Source organism: Cervus elaphus, chromosome 14, assembly GCF_910594005.1.
Source record: "Cervus elaphus chromosome 14, mCerEla1.1, whole genome shotgun sequence".
In the NCBI taxonomy this organism is placed as follows: domain Eukaryota; kingdom Metazoa; phylum Chordata; class Mammalia; order Artiodactyla; family Cervidae; genus Cervus; species Cervus elaphus.
In genome coordinates this window covers 45,239,126-45,251,519 of record NC_057828.1, presented here as the reverse complement: position 1 = coordinate 45,251,519, position 12,394 = coordinate 45,239,126, and the positions used below count along the sequence as shown (strand labels likewise).

The 12,394-nt window shown below is 44.0% G+C and overlaps 1 protein-coding gene across 1 annotated transcript; it reads left to right on the top strand.

The window, feature by feature from the left end:
* Nucleotides 1-3,944: 3,944 nt before the first annotated feature.
* Nucleotides 3,945-5,977, top strand: LOC122707495 (cortistatin-like). Its single transcript, XM_043922961.1, has 2 exons — nucleotides 3,945-4,578; nucleotides 5,691-5,977. Exons 1-2 carry the CDS (start codon nucleotides 4,435-4,437, stop codon nucleotides 5,907-5,909), a joined length of 363 nt encoding a protein of 120 aa, XP_043778896.1. The 5' UTR covers nucleotides 3,945-4,434; the 3' UTR covers nucleotides 5,910-5,977.
* Nucleotides 5,978-12,394: the final 6,417 nt, after the last annotated feature.

Here is a 12,394-nt window from a genome sequence, read left to right as displayed (position 1 = left end):
TTCTCACAGGCTTGCTTCCTTAGAGTCCTGGAACCTCGTCTGAACTTTAGACTTATTAACTGTTTAACCAGCTGACTGGCCATATAAAGCAGCACACATCTTTGAAATAGATGTGGCCTGGTAACATAGTTGGGGCAATTTACATTTATAATGTTTGTTGTCTTTCTTGTTACACCAACTCCTCAAAAAAAGGTGAAATAAAAGATCCTGCGTTAGTTTTTTATTACTAAATTAACAAACCAGGGAAGTTCCAAAGCATCCCCTTCTATACACAGCAACAGCTGGAATATGCTGGTTGACACTTGTCACATACAGCTGGTACCTCGACACCTAGACGTCTGGGAAAGTGTAATCAGGGCCCGCTTACTGCCTTTACTGAATTGTGGAATCTGTAAAGAACCCTTAGAGGTCATGGAGTCCAGTCCTCTCACCAAGTAGGAAGCCCTTCTACAGCACTGATGACTAAGGTCCCCTAGGCTCTCCTGAACTCCTTAGGTGCAGAGTGCCCTTTCTGTTAGTGGACACTGAATTGTTGCAGGTTTCTTCTGTGTGTAGAGAAAAGTCTTTCACCTTCCATCTAGGTCCTGCTGCTGCTGCTATGTCACTTCAGTCGTGTCCAACTCTGTGCAACCCCATAGACAGCAGCCCACCAGGCTCCCCCATCCCTGGGATTCTCCAGGCAAGAACACTGGAGTGGGTTGCCATTTCCTTCTCCAATGCATGAAAGTGAAAAGTGAAAGTGAAGTCGCTCAGTCGTGTCTGACTCTTCGCGACCCCGTGGATTGCAGCCTACCAGGCTCCTCCATCCATGGGATTTTCCAGACAAGAGTACCGGAGTGGGGTGCCATTGCCTTCTCCATCTAGGTCCTAGTTCTGCCCTTTAGAAGAAACAATCTCCCTTTTTCAAAATAATCCAGTACTGAGTCCCTTTTAATCCAAGTTCCCATAGTACATCTTTTCAGAAACACACTTTCTTGCATAAAACATTAGATTGTCAGCTCCCTATGGGCGGGCTTGGAAATGGTGATCACTTGGTGCCTTGTGTAGGGCCACACATAGACACACACACACACAGACAGGTAACCCATGAATACTGGGTCCCTGGAGCCTGAGATGGGCAGCAGAGGCACACGGGAGGAGCCCTTGCTTGGGTTTCATGACTCTCACCAGGGATTTCCATTGTTTTGTGGTGGGGAACTTTTCTTTATACTGTGGGGAATAAGGACTTGGAGTACCTTCTTTAAAAAAAATTTTTTTTGGCTGTGCTGGTTCTTTGCTGCTGTGTGCAGGCTTTCTCTTGTGGTGTGTGGGCTTCTCAGTGCAGTGGCCTCTAGTTGCAGAGCATGGGCTCTCAGGTGCCTGGGCTTCGTTGCTATGCAGTGTGTGGGATCTTCCTGGATCAGCCAACGGACCACCAGCAAAGTCCCAGGATATCTTCTTGGTGACAGTTCCTAATGTGAGTCCTGTTGTGTTTTCCACTTGTGTTAGGTGCTTATCATGATCTTATTTGATTCTCAAATTCTATGATATAGGCAGTAGGTAGTGTTTTTATCCCTATTTTATAGATGAGGAACCTGAGACTCTAGAGAGGTTAATTAAATGGCAAACCAGGAATTTAGTCTAGAGCCCTCACCTGGAAGTACTAAGATATGTTGCCACCTCCTTGAAAGCAGCCGGTAACAAGATGACAAAGCCTTCCCCGGCCTGCAGCTCATAACCTTCCTTGGCACATGTCACACCGAAATTTTACTTTTCTCTCATTTGCAGAGCATGTATCCTGCCCCTTAGAGAGGCTGGAACAGCCCTGTCAGGGTGGATGGTCTTCGTCCTTCTATGTAGTACACGCTAGGTATTCAGTGTTCAATGAGTTCATGGAACAAAATCTTCAAAATATTCTAGAGCTATAAGACGTTGGGTGAGCTACCATGATTCTCTCATCTGTAAGAATATCTGAAGTGAAAGTCACTCAGTCATATCTGACTTTTTGTGACCTCATGGAATATACAGTATATATACAAAATATATAAAAATACACTCAGAGGAGAAAAGTGGGAAAGGACTATATGCACCTCCTTCACGTTTCATGGCTCAGTCAAGACAGTAGATGACAAACTGGTTCTGCCTCCATTATTTCCCATTAAATTTTTAAAATGTTGAACTGGTTTCAAGTTTAAAAGACATGAAAGTGAAGTGGAAGTGAAAGGCACTCAGTCCTGTCCGACTCTTTGCGACCCCATGGACTCCATACAGTCCTTGGAATTCTCCAGGCAAGAATACTGAAGTGGGTAGCCTTTCCCTTCTCCAGGGCACCTTCCCAACCCAGGAATTTAACTGGGGTCTCCTGCATTGCAGGCAGATTCTTTACCAACTGAGCTATCAGGGAAGCCCTAAGAATATCTAAACATTTTAAAATATCATTTGTGGGAATTAGGCAAAAAAAAAATTTGGGGTACCAAAAAAGGACTAAAGCAAGATGCACTTTATGGCCCACAGTGGGTCATTTGGCTGTGCCGATCTTACCTAGCATCTTAACAAATGTGCAGTGCAATGAAATTTAAAGTTGAGATTTCCCTTGTGGAGGGGTGTGAACCAGCACTTTGGAAAACTGAAAGTATCAGCGTTCACTTCTGGAACGTGCCATCAGTTCTTTGGTCTCTTTACTTCCCTTTAGAACCTGGCTTCTAACATCATCTTAGTAGGTTCGTGGTGGATGTTTCTAATTTTCCTAGCTGTCTCAGGTGGAGAGGGTCTGTACATTTGTCTGTGTGATTCTGAACCTGGGACCCGCAAGGAGGAACCAGGGGTGGCAGAGACAGCTTGATGTGGGTTCTCAGTAGTGGGGCTGTCGTCAGAAGGAGAGGAGACCCTGGGAGCTGGTCAAGTGTAGGGCATTCATTGGGCTTCCCTGGGGGTCTAGTGGCTAAGATTCCACGCTTCCACTGCAGGCAGGGCGGGGTGAGGCGGGGTGGCAGGGGGCGGATTGGGGGGAGCGGGCCTGGGTCGGGGAATTTCCACATTCCTTGAGGTATGGCCAAGAAAAGAAGAATCTATCTGCATTTCCACCTTAATAAGGTGATTGATGCAAAGAGCTGACTCATTGGAAAAGACCCCAAATGCTGGGAAGGATTGAGGGCAGGAGAAGAGGGCAACAGAGGATGAGATGGTTGGATGGCATCACCGACTCAATGGACGTGAATTTGAGCAAACTCCAGTAGATAGTAAAGGACAGGGAAGCCTGGAGTGCTGCAGTCCATGGGGTGGCAAAGACTTGGACACGACTTAGCAATTGAATGCCAACAAAAGGTGATCACAGTTTGGGAAAGCCTGGGCCAGAGGACCGTGGCCTGCTGGCGGGGAGGTGGTGTGGGGAACCAGCACTTGGTGACCCGAGCTGGTCTGGTGAGACCAGTGGATGCTCTGAGCGACTCCCAGAGTCCTCACCATCTCCTTGTTGCTTCTGCCCAATCTGATTCAGTCATTCTTTCATGTGGGCAAAATTGCAGATTTTAAGTTCCTTTGTGGTTGAAAGTGTTGGTCGCTCAGTCGTGTTTGACTCTCTTGCGACTTCATGGACTGTAGCCCGCCAGGCTTCTCTGTCAATGGAATTCTCCAGGTAAGAAGACTGGAGTGGGTTGCCATTCACTTCTCCAGGGGATCTTCCTGACCCAGGGATCGAACCTGAGTTTCTTGCTTTAGCAGGCAGATTCTTCACCACTAGCACCACTTGGGAAGCAGGTGGTGTTCCTTGTTGTTCAGTTGCTCAGTCATGTCTGATTCTGTGCGACCCCATGGACTGCAGCACATCAGGCTTCCCCGTCTTCCACTATCTCCCAGAGTTTACTCAAATTCATGTCCATTGAGTCAGTGATGCCATCCAACCGTCTCATCCTGTCACCCCCTTCTCCTGCCCTCAAACTTTCCCAGCATCAGGGTCTTTTCCAGTGAGTTGGCTCTTCCCATCAGGTGGCCAAAGTACTGGAGCTTCAGCTTCAGTCCTTCCAGTGAATATTCAGGTTGATTTCCTTTAGGATTGACTGTTTTCATCACCATAAACTTCTTATTCAGGGCTAATTTTGTATTATGTTAAATCACTTGGTTTTGTTCTCATGACTTCCTGATTGCTTTGGCATAATTGCGAGGAGGTGGAACTTCTAGGCAAGCGCACATGCGTCCCCAAGTAGGAGCAAATCCACTCTTGACACAGGAAGAGCGCCGAGGCTTCAATGAAGGGGTTAAATCCAGTCCTGAAGCACTTTTGTGAGCACTGATTGCTCATGCTCCTGCGTCAGCGCTTGCATGTGAGGGGAGGGGGGTACTGGCTTTAGGTAGGCACATATACAAAAAACAGCTGCCGGTTGAGCCGAAAATAGCCCCCTCAGTCTGCAGAGAAGAGGCTCAAGTCCACAAAGCACGTTTCAGGGGCTGCCAAGCAGGATGAGCAGCCCCAGAGCTGGAGACAAGTACCAGCCAGCCTGCAAGATGCTGGCCCTCTGCTTGCTGCTGCCGCTGCTGCTGCTGCCCTCGGGGGCCGCCACTGCCCTCTTCCCAGAGGGCGGCCTCGCCGGCCACGAGAGCGGGGTGAGTAGTCTGACTCGGCTGTGTGCTCACCCTCTTGTGACCTGTCCCTTCCCTTGGCACATCTCGCCACCCCGTGGATCCCCCCCTCTTCTCTTGTGGCTGAGTGTGTGTACAGCACAGAGTGCAGGGCTGGACTTTGCCGTGTGCCCCCCAGCTGCCCAGTGCTGTGATGTCCACAGAGACCATTGACTCAGCATCATCTTCAGTCATTAGGAAACTTGTTAGAGAATGCTGACACTAAGGGGAGCGTCTTCAAGCTAGTGATCTCCATCTGCCAGTCTTTGAAACACAAAGCTATCACACTGGCCTACTGCAGTGCAATTGGTCTACTGCTGCCGCCACTGCGGCGTTAGGCACACTTACTTGTAGAATCTTAATTTATACACACAGCCCAGGTTCTCACTGGCTTAGATTAATTGACATCATTACATTTTCCATTGTGAGAAGTTGTAACTTAATGAGGTGATTTACTTCTCTTTTTTTCATTTTGAAAAACTTCCAAGAAAGAGTACATAAAGTTGACCATTAAAAATGGATTTTTCCCTGAAATTAGCAGCTGAGTTCCAGACAAGCCATTCATCATCAGATTACTCCTTAAAGCTTTCTAAGGAGTCTGAAAGGCCAGAAGATAATGTCTCAATCTGATCTGTCTTTAAAAGCAATTTGTGGACAGCCAGGAGTAAGACCAGAGATGGAGAGATGGGAAACCAAGCGAAAGGAGCCTCATCTAACTTGGGGGGCTTCTTACCTGCCAGTCACTTGTCAGGGAAAAGGAGACATCTCCCAACCTCTTATAATTAAAAAGATTAGGGGCAAAACAAACATTTTTTTTTTCTTGATTGAATATATTCAAGTTTTTCTTTTCTCTAATTAGAGCAATTCTCTTGAGGTGTTCTCTTAACTTTGCATGCATGCTAAGTCGTTTCAGTCATGTCCCTTAACTTTCTTATCCTTTAAATGGAAATATGGTTTGTCGTTCTGGAGCATCATTTTTTTTTTTAAAGGAAGGAATTATTATATCTTTTTTTTTTTTTTTGAATTATTATATCTTAATGCTGGCTGAATCCGATGATTGATTTGTCTTTCCTTTGTCCTCTGCTTCTTTTTAAAAGCACATGCAGGAAGTGGCAGAAATAAAGACAAACAGCCTGTTGACTTTCCTTGCGTGGTGGTACGAGTGGGCCTCCCAGGCCAGGGCAGTGCCCTTCGTAGGAGGGGAAGCCAGGGAGGTATCCAAACGGCAGGAAGGCGCACCCCTCCATCAGTCCACACGCCAAGATAAGACACCCTGCAAGAATTTCTTTTGGAAGACCTTCTCCTCCTGCAAGTAAAACTCCACCCATAACTACTCATGCAAAGGAGTGTAACAATGGATCTGAATAAAATGTATTAACAAGCAGCTGTGATATTTCTTCTTTGTGCAGTTGTCTTCTCTTTCTCATGTAATTTGAAAAGTAGGTTTTATATAAACTTTAAAAACACCTACTACTAGATGTCTTCAGTAATTTGGAACCCAAAGAGAGTATTTTATTTTTATTTATTTTTTACTGAAGTAGAGTTGACTTACAATGTTGTGCCAATCTCTGCTGTATAGCAAAGTGACTCATGTATACATACCTACATATATATATGTATATACATTTTAAAAATATTCTTTTCCATCATGACTTATCCCAGGAAACTGGATATAGTTCCTAATGGTTTGCATCTACTAACTCTGAACTCCCAGTCCATCCCCCTCCCTCCCCCATCCCCTTGGCAACCACAGGTCTGATCAAAGAAGAGAATTTTTGATAAAGATTTTTGTGGCTTTTGCCGTTATTGTCAATGCAATCATGGGGCTTTCCTTCCACATTCATTGTGCTTAGAAGTTGTTCTGTCCTCATCTTCCTTGCTTTGATTTATAATAGGTAAAAGCTACATAGTTAAGTGTCCAGAATAACATTTCAGTTTACTTTGATATAAACTGTCTAATGTATTTCCCTCATATTAAAAGCAATTTTTAAACACTGTTCTCAAAGAGCAAAATGATTATCCCTCATATTTTGGCCAAAATTAATTTGAAAACAAATATCATGCTATAATTAAACAGACAACATCATGATGACATGCTTATAAAAATTCCATTTGAACCTGCTGTTGTAAAATACCCATACTAATGGTAATCAGTAAGTTAATATTGCTGTTGCAATTCTTATGGATGAGAGCTTCAGGTTTATTTCAAACCAAATAGAGTGAGTGGTGCTACTTCCCAGCCTGTAATTTGACTGCCTTAACTTCTAATACAAGGACCTCCAGGAAATTCCCTGGTGGTCCGATGGTTAGGACTCTGCCCTTTCGCTGCTGAGGGTCTGGGTTCAATCCTTGGTCGGGGAAGCAAGATTCTGCAAGCCGGGCCTCAAGGTCAAAGAAAACAGAAAAACAAACAAACTCTGGGACCTACAGAGTCGCAGGGTCTGGACTTGGTCTGAGACAGAGGCACATGTATTGAAATTTATTATGTATATAAATGTTTCATTTTCCCATTCCTCAATAATTTCCCACAGAAGTAAGTGGATGATGGTGGAAGGAGGGGGAGATTCCTTTCTCGTTTCTCTTTCTATGAAAGAGAACACAAAGCCACTGTCGAGCCTCACCTGGACCAGGATCTGGGTCTGCTCAGATGGAGGTAGGAGTAAACACATGCTCAGGTTCAAACCCTAATCAAATTTTAATACTCCCCATTAGCCCCGGAATCCTTCCTTGATTACACACCTTGTTTACGGCTCTTAAATCCTAGATGCTAAAGAAAACTTCCAGCATGTGGTTTTTTCAGATGCTAAACTTTAAAGCTTAGAGATTCCTACCAGGAGTTAAGGAAAGTTTCTGATGGTCGGGATTAGTATCAGGAAAACTGGCAAAGGCTGGCTGGAAGGCATTGCGAGGATGTTTTCTTCTCTGGACACCAGGGGAACAGACTCACAAAGTATGACTGCTGACTGTTCCTTTCTGTCTTCCACAGAGCTAAGCTCATATTCGTAATTACTAGCTGAGTGAAGTATAATGTGATGGAAGAGTCTTAATAGCATCCTCATTTTCAAACACAGCGGCTTTCAGGGACCTGTAAGTGGGTCAGCGCACTGGTGGAAGATGCCTGCCTAAAAGGCCAGCTGACCTTCAGGATTTAACATTCTTCTAGAAGAAAAGCATGCTCATTGTCTTTCAGCTTTGCTTAGGGCCATACGTACACATTCCTTAGGATTAGGGATTTTAACTTTTTAAAAAAATAAATGTTATCTTTGGCTGCACTGGGTCCTTGTTGCTGTGTGTGAGCTTTCTCTAGTTGTGGCGAGTGAGAGCTACTCTTCATTTGGTGTCAGGCTTCTCACTGCAGTGCTGTCACCAACAAGAGAGCACTGGTGCCTGGGCTCTAGGGTGGGTGGGCTCAGGAGCTGTGGTGCATGGGCTGAGTTGCCCCATGGCATGTGGGATCTTCCCAGACCAGGGGTCGAACCTGTGTTCCCTCTACTGGCAGGAGGAGCACTGGGAAAGTCCAGAGATTGTAACTTTTAACTAAGTAATATCTGAAGGAAATGAGGCTACCTTAATGGCACCTCCAGGAAATCCATCAAGTTTAAGCCCACCTTAGTTCAGGGGCCTTAGAAAAATGTAAACTGGCATCAACTGCATGTTAGACTAGATTAACAGGCTCATCATTAGTAAACTAGGGTAATTTCCTACCATCAGGTATTTGGTAGACTTTAATCCTACCTGGTTCAATTCCTGGGTTGGAAAGAGCCACTGGAGAAGGGATAGCCTACCCACTTCAGTATCCTTGGGCTTCCCTTGTGGCTCAGTTGGTAAAGAATCTGCCTGCCATACGGGAGCCCTGGGTTCGATCCCTGGGTTGGGAAGATCCCCTGGAGAAGGGAAAGGCTACCCACTCCAGTATTCTGGCCTGGAGAATGCCATGGACTGTATAGTCCATGCTGTTGTAAAGAGTTGGACACGCCTGAGCTACTTTCATTCATCTGTGTGTATGTAGTTCAGTATAGACGGATGTGCAGATCTAGGACATCGAGGCCTGGATGGCTACCAACTCATTCTCTCACGTTTGTTTCCAGTATTTGTCACCAGAGTAGATCCTTAACTGCTAAGGAAGAACTGAATTGACATAAGTGTTCAATAGAAGTCCTTTCATAGTATTCGAATGTTAGGGCTGACAGCAAACCATTTCAGTGGAAACTTAGCCTGTGAGCTCATGGGGGATACATATCCTTGACCTGACAGTGCCTGCTGAAGGGATTACCCACATCTTAATAACGGCAGCTTCTTCAGGAGACAGGGATTTGATCTTAAAGAAATCAGAAGAGGATATGTCACTCAGCTGTTAAGAAGAAGAAAGTTCCTATTCCTAGACTAGAAAGAACGAGGCAAAGACACTGGGTAATCCCTTTTCTAGCTTCTCATAACTTTAATAAAAACACTAATTTATCCTTTTTGTCTATAATTAAATAGTTAAGTGATAAAAGATACACATTCTGTTCTTATTAAAATAATTGTAAGTTGGGACTTCCCTGGTGGTCAACTGGCTAAGACTCCATGCTCCCAGTGCAGGGGGCCTGGGTTCGATCCCTGGTCAGGGAACTAGATCCCACATGCTGCAGCTAAGAGTTCGCATGCCACGGCTAAAAGATCCTGTGTGCCGCAACTAAGACCTAGCACAACCAGATAAATAAATAAATAAACTATTTTAAAAATAACTGTAAAAAAAAAAAAAAAAAAAAAAAAAAAAAAAAAAAAAAAAATAAAAATAACTGTAAGCTGGAGAAAAGCTAGAATTTTCATGGTGATAGTTCCTGTAACATGGTGTTAGAGAATACTGAAGAAAATCTCATAGTTCTGCAGTAACCTGTTGGTTACTTCCTTGTATTGATAATTGTGGAAGTGTTGTCTGACTTAGTTTGACCAAACAGCCAACGTTAAGGATGTGTGATCTGAAAATTCAGTGCATTTCCTGAGGAGGAGGGGATCTGTTCCTTTTACTGGGGGCTTCCTGACAGTGCAGAGGACCTCACCCTGTCAGCTGTGTAGCAGATTCAGGCAGTGGATATTTGGAGTAGATAATTTCCAAGGTCCTTAAAAACCTCAAGTAATATAAGACACAGTCAAAATAACTTAAGGCAAAATACAACAAAATAGGAAAAGAAATGCTGAAGGCAAAAAAAAAAAAAGATAATAAAAGTTAATTAGGAAATTAAAAAATCTGGTGAGCAAAGGCACATTAATAATTCTTGTAATTAATGTATTTTTTAACAGACTACTATTATTTTATTCCTTTCTTTCTGGAAAATGAAAAATCCATTAGTTTTTTTTCCTTTTGCTTTTACCCAGAAATTAAAGGTTGGTAAGTGGTAATTAGCATGGCTCCTGTCAAAGCCAATTGCCTAATGGGGACCGACATTTGACTTGAATCGAAAGAATGGAATATGGCTAATGTAGAGTTCATTAGTCCCAGTTGCTTTCTTTGACAGTCTTTCCTCCTAACATCGGCTGTGCCCTGCTCCCTCTCTCTCTCTCTCCTATTTTTAGACTATTGCTCTGCTGCTACATTCTATTCTAGAAGGCCTGGAGGCACAGTGGTGTAGGGGAGGTAAGCGGTACCTGGGGCAAAATAACTTTTGACTCTACATTTGGTCTAGGGTTTGCAGACTAAGGTCTCTGTTCCCACCCACCTCTCTCTGGCCCTGGGGCGATGAAAGGGAACCATTCCCTCTATATTGCTGTGCTGGTACTGTGCTCTTCCTCATACTTGTTCAGTTGCTCAGCCTTGTCTGACTCTTTGTGACCCCATGGACTGCAGCTCGCCAGGTTTCCCTGTCCTTCACCATCTCCCAGAGCTAGCTCAAACTCATGTCCATTGAGTCAGTGATATCCTCCAACTTCCTTCATTTAATTTAAGCCCTTCCACCTTGGGGCCTTAGGCTAACCTTTCATTTTTGGAAACCACCGTCCCATAAGGTTAGACTCCATGTGGGTTTGTCTCGTTCCAAAGGCCAAAGTACTTTTTCTATTCTCCTATGCAGCTGAGATGCTCAGCAGGTTTGTTTCTAATACACAAGACCAATACCAACACCCGGCCCATCAACTAAAGCTCTACTGTGTATTTGGTGGAAATAACTGAAGAAAACATTTTTCATTCAGTAGGGCAAAGATGGAGATGCTAATAAAATTGGTGAATAGAGATAATTGCTGATGCAGCTGTTAAATAGAGATGCTGTTCTATTATTTCTGGAACCCAGGCTTCCTTTGCTACTGTGCTAACTATAGCGTTCACAAGGCTAATTTACTTCTTTTACACTACCAGCACAAGGACTACATTTAGAAATCTTTTAGCAATCATGTTGCAAACATATTAGGTCTTTTCCATTTGGAGCTGAATTCAACTTATTATTTTGGTATTAACAAAACAAAATAATAGGGAAGGACAGGGAAGCCTGGTGTGCTGCAGTCCATGGGGTCACAAAGAGTCAGACATGACTGAGTGACTGAACTACAAATTAACAAAACTAGTGATCTGGATGTAGAGTAGAAGAGCATGTAGACTTAAGAGAAAATACAAGTAAGTGGAAAGAACACCAGGATTGCGACCAGAAGACCTAGGAATTCCTGGTGATCCAGTAGTTAGGACTCTGATTTCACTGCCAAGGGCCCAGGTTCAATCCCTGGCTGGGGAACTAAGATCCCACAAGCTGGGTGGTATGGCCAAAAAAACCAAAACCCCAAACCAAAATTAAGCCAAAAGACCTGCCTTTGAACCCTGGCCCTCCAATTAGCCTTGTGACATGAGGCAAGTCACTGATCCTTCTTGAGCATGACTTTGCTCATGTGCAAAATGAGATGGCACACCACACCCTCTTTAGCTCACTCAGTTTTGAGGCTCCAATATAGTAGGTGCTGGCACAGAGCTGACTGCAAACTGTCATAAAAATCCTCAACTGGCATTACTGCCCCTCCAGGGGCATTTTGAGAACCTGGGGGCTCTTGTCAACTGTCTCAGTACCTGGAGGCTGCTACTGACACTGAATGGGTGGGGTGGGAGGTAGGCTGCTAGTTTTCCTGCAAAGCACAGAACAGTTCAACATAGTGAATTATCATCCCAGATCCCACGTGTCTTTCCTCCCACCCCCACCACATGACTTTTATGTCATGCTGGCTGTTCACAGGAATGAAAACCCATTCCAAATCAGCCCCAAACCTAATTCTGTTTTATATACAAAGTATTTTTTCCAGTTTTAACATCTCCTGGCTTTGTCAAGAATGCAGCCACCTTGTAAATCAAGGACAGATGTGTTATACTGCCCAGAACGTCACTATTTTGGGAACTCCCATTATGAATGCTGCTTGTGGAATTTGAGTCAACAATCACTATGTACCATGCATGGCTGCTTCTGACAAACTCAGGGTAATTCAATTGTAAGGATAAGCACCTGAGAGCTTCCTTGTGCCTTTTGATGGTCATCTATGGAAAAGGGCAAACTGAGATGGATACAGACCATCTTATTAAAAATTATTTTCCTTTGTTTCCATTTGGGGGTATTGTGTTGATGAAGGTATACATGTAGGTAGGTTATCAGCTCTGGCTTTCATTTAAGGATAATTAAGAAGGCATTATAAAATATGCTATTAAAAAAGAAAATATTGGGGCAAGTGAGAACCAATGGCATAAGGCATTAGTAGCAGTACGCTGAGTAGACCTGAGCCTTCCTTGAGGAAGGTCATAGGAGAAGCAAATAGCTCTTTTTGTTCTGTTTGTTTTTTGCATCTCTGCCTCACC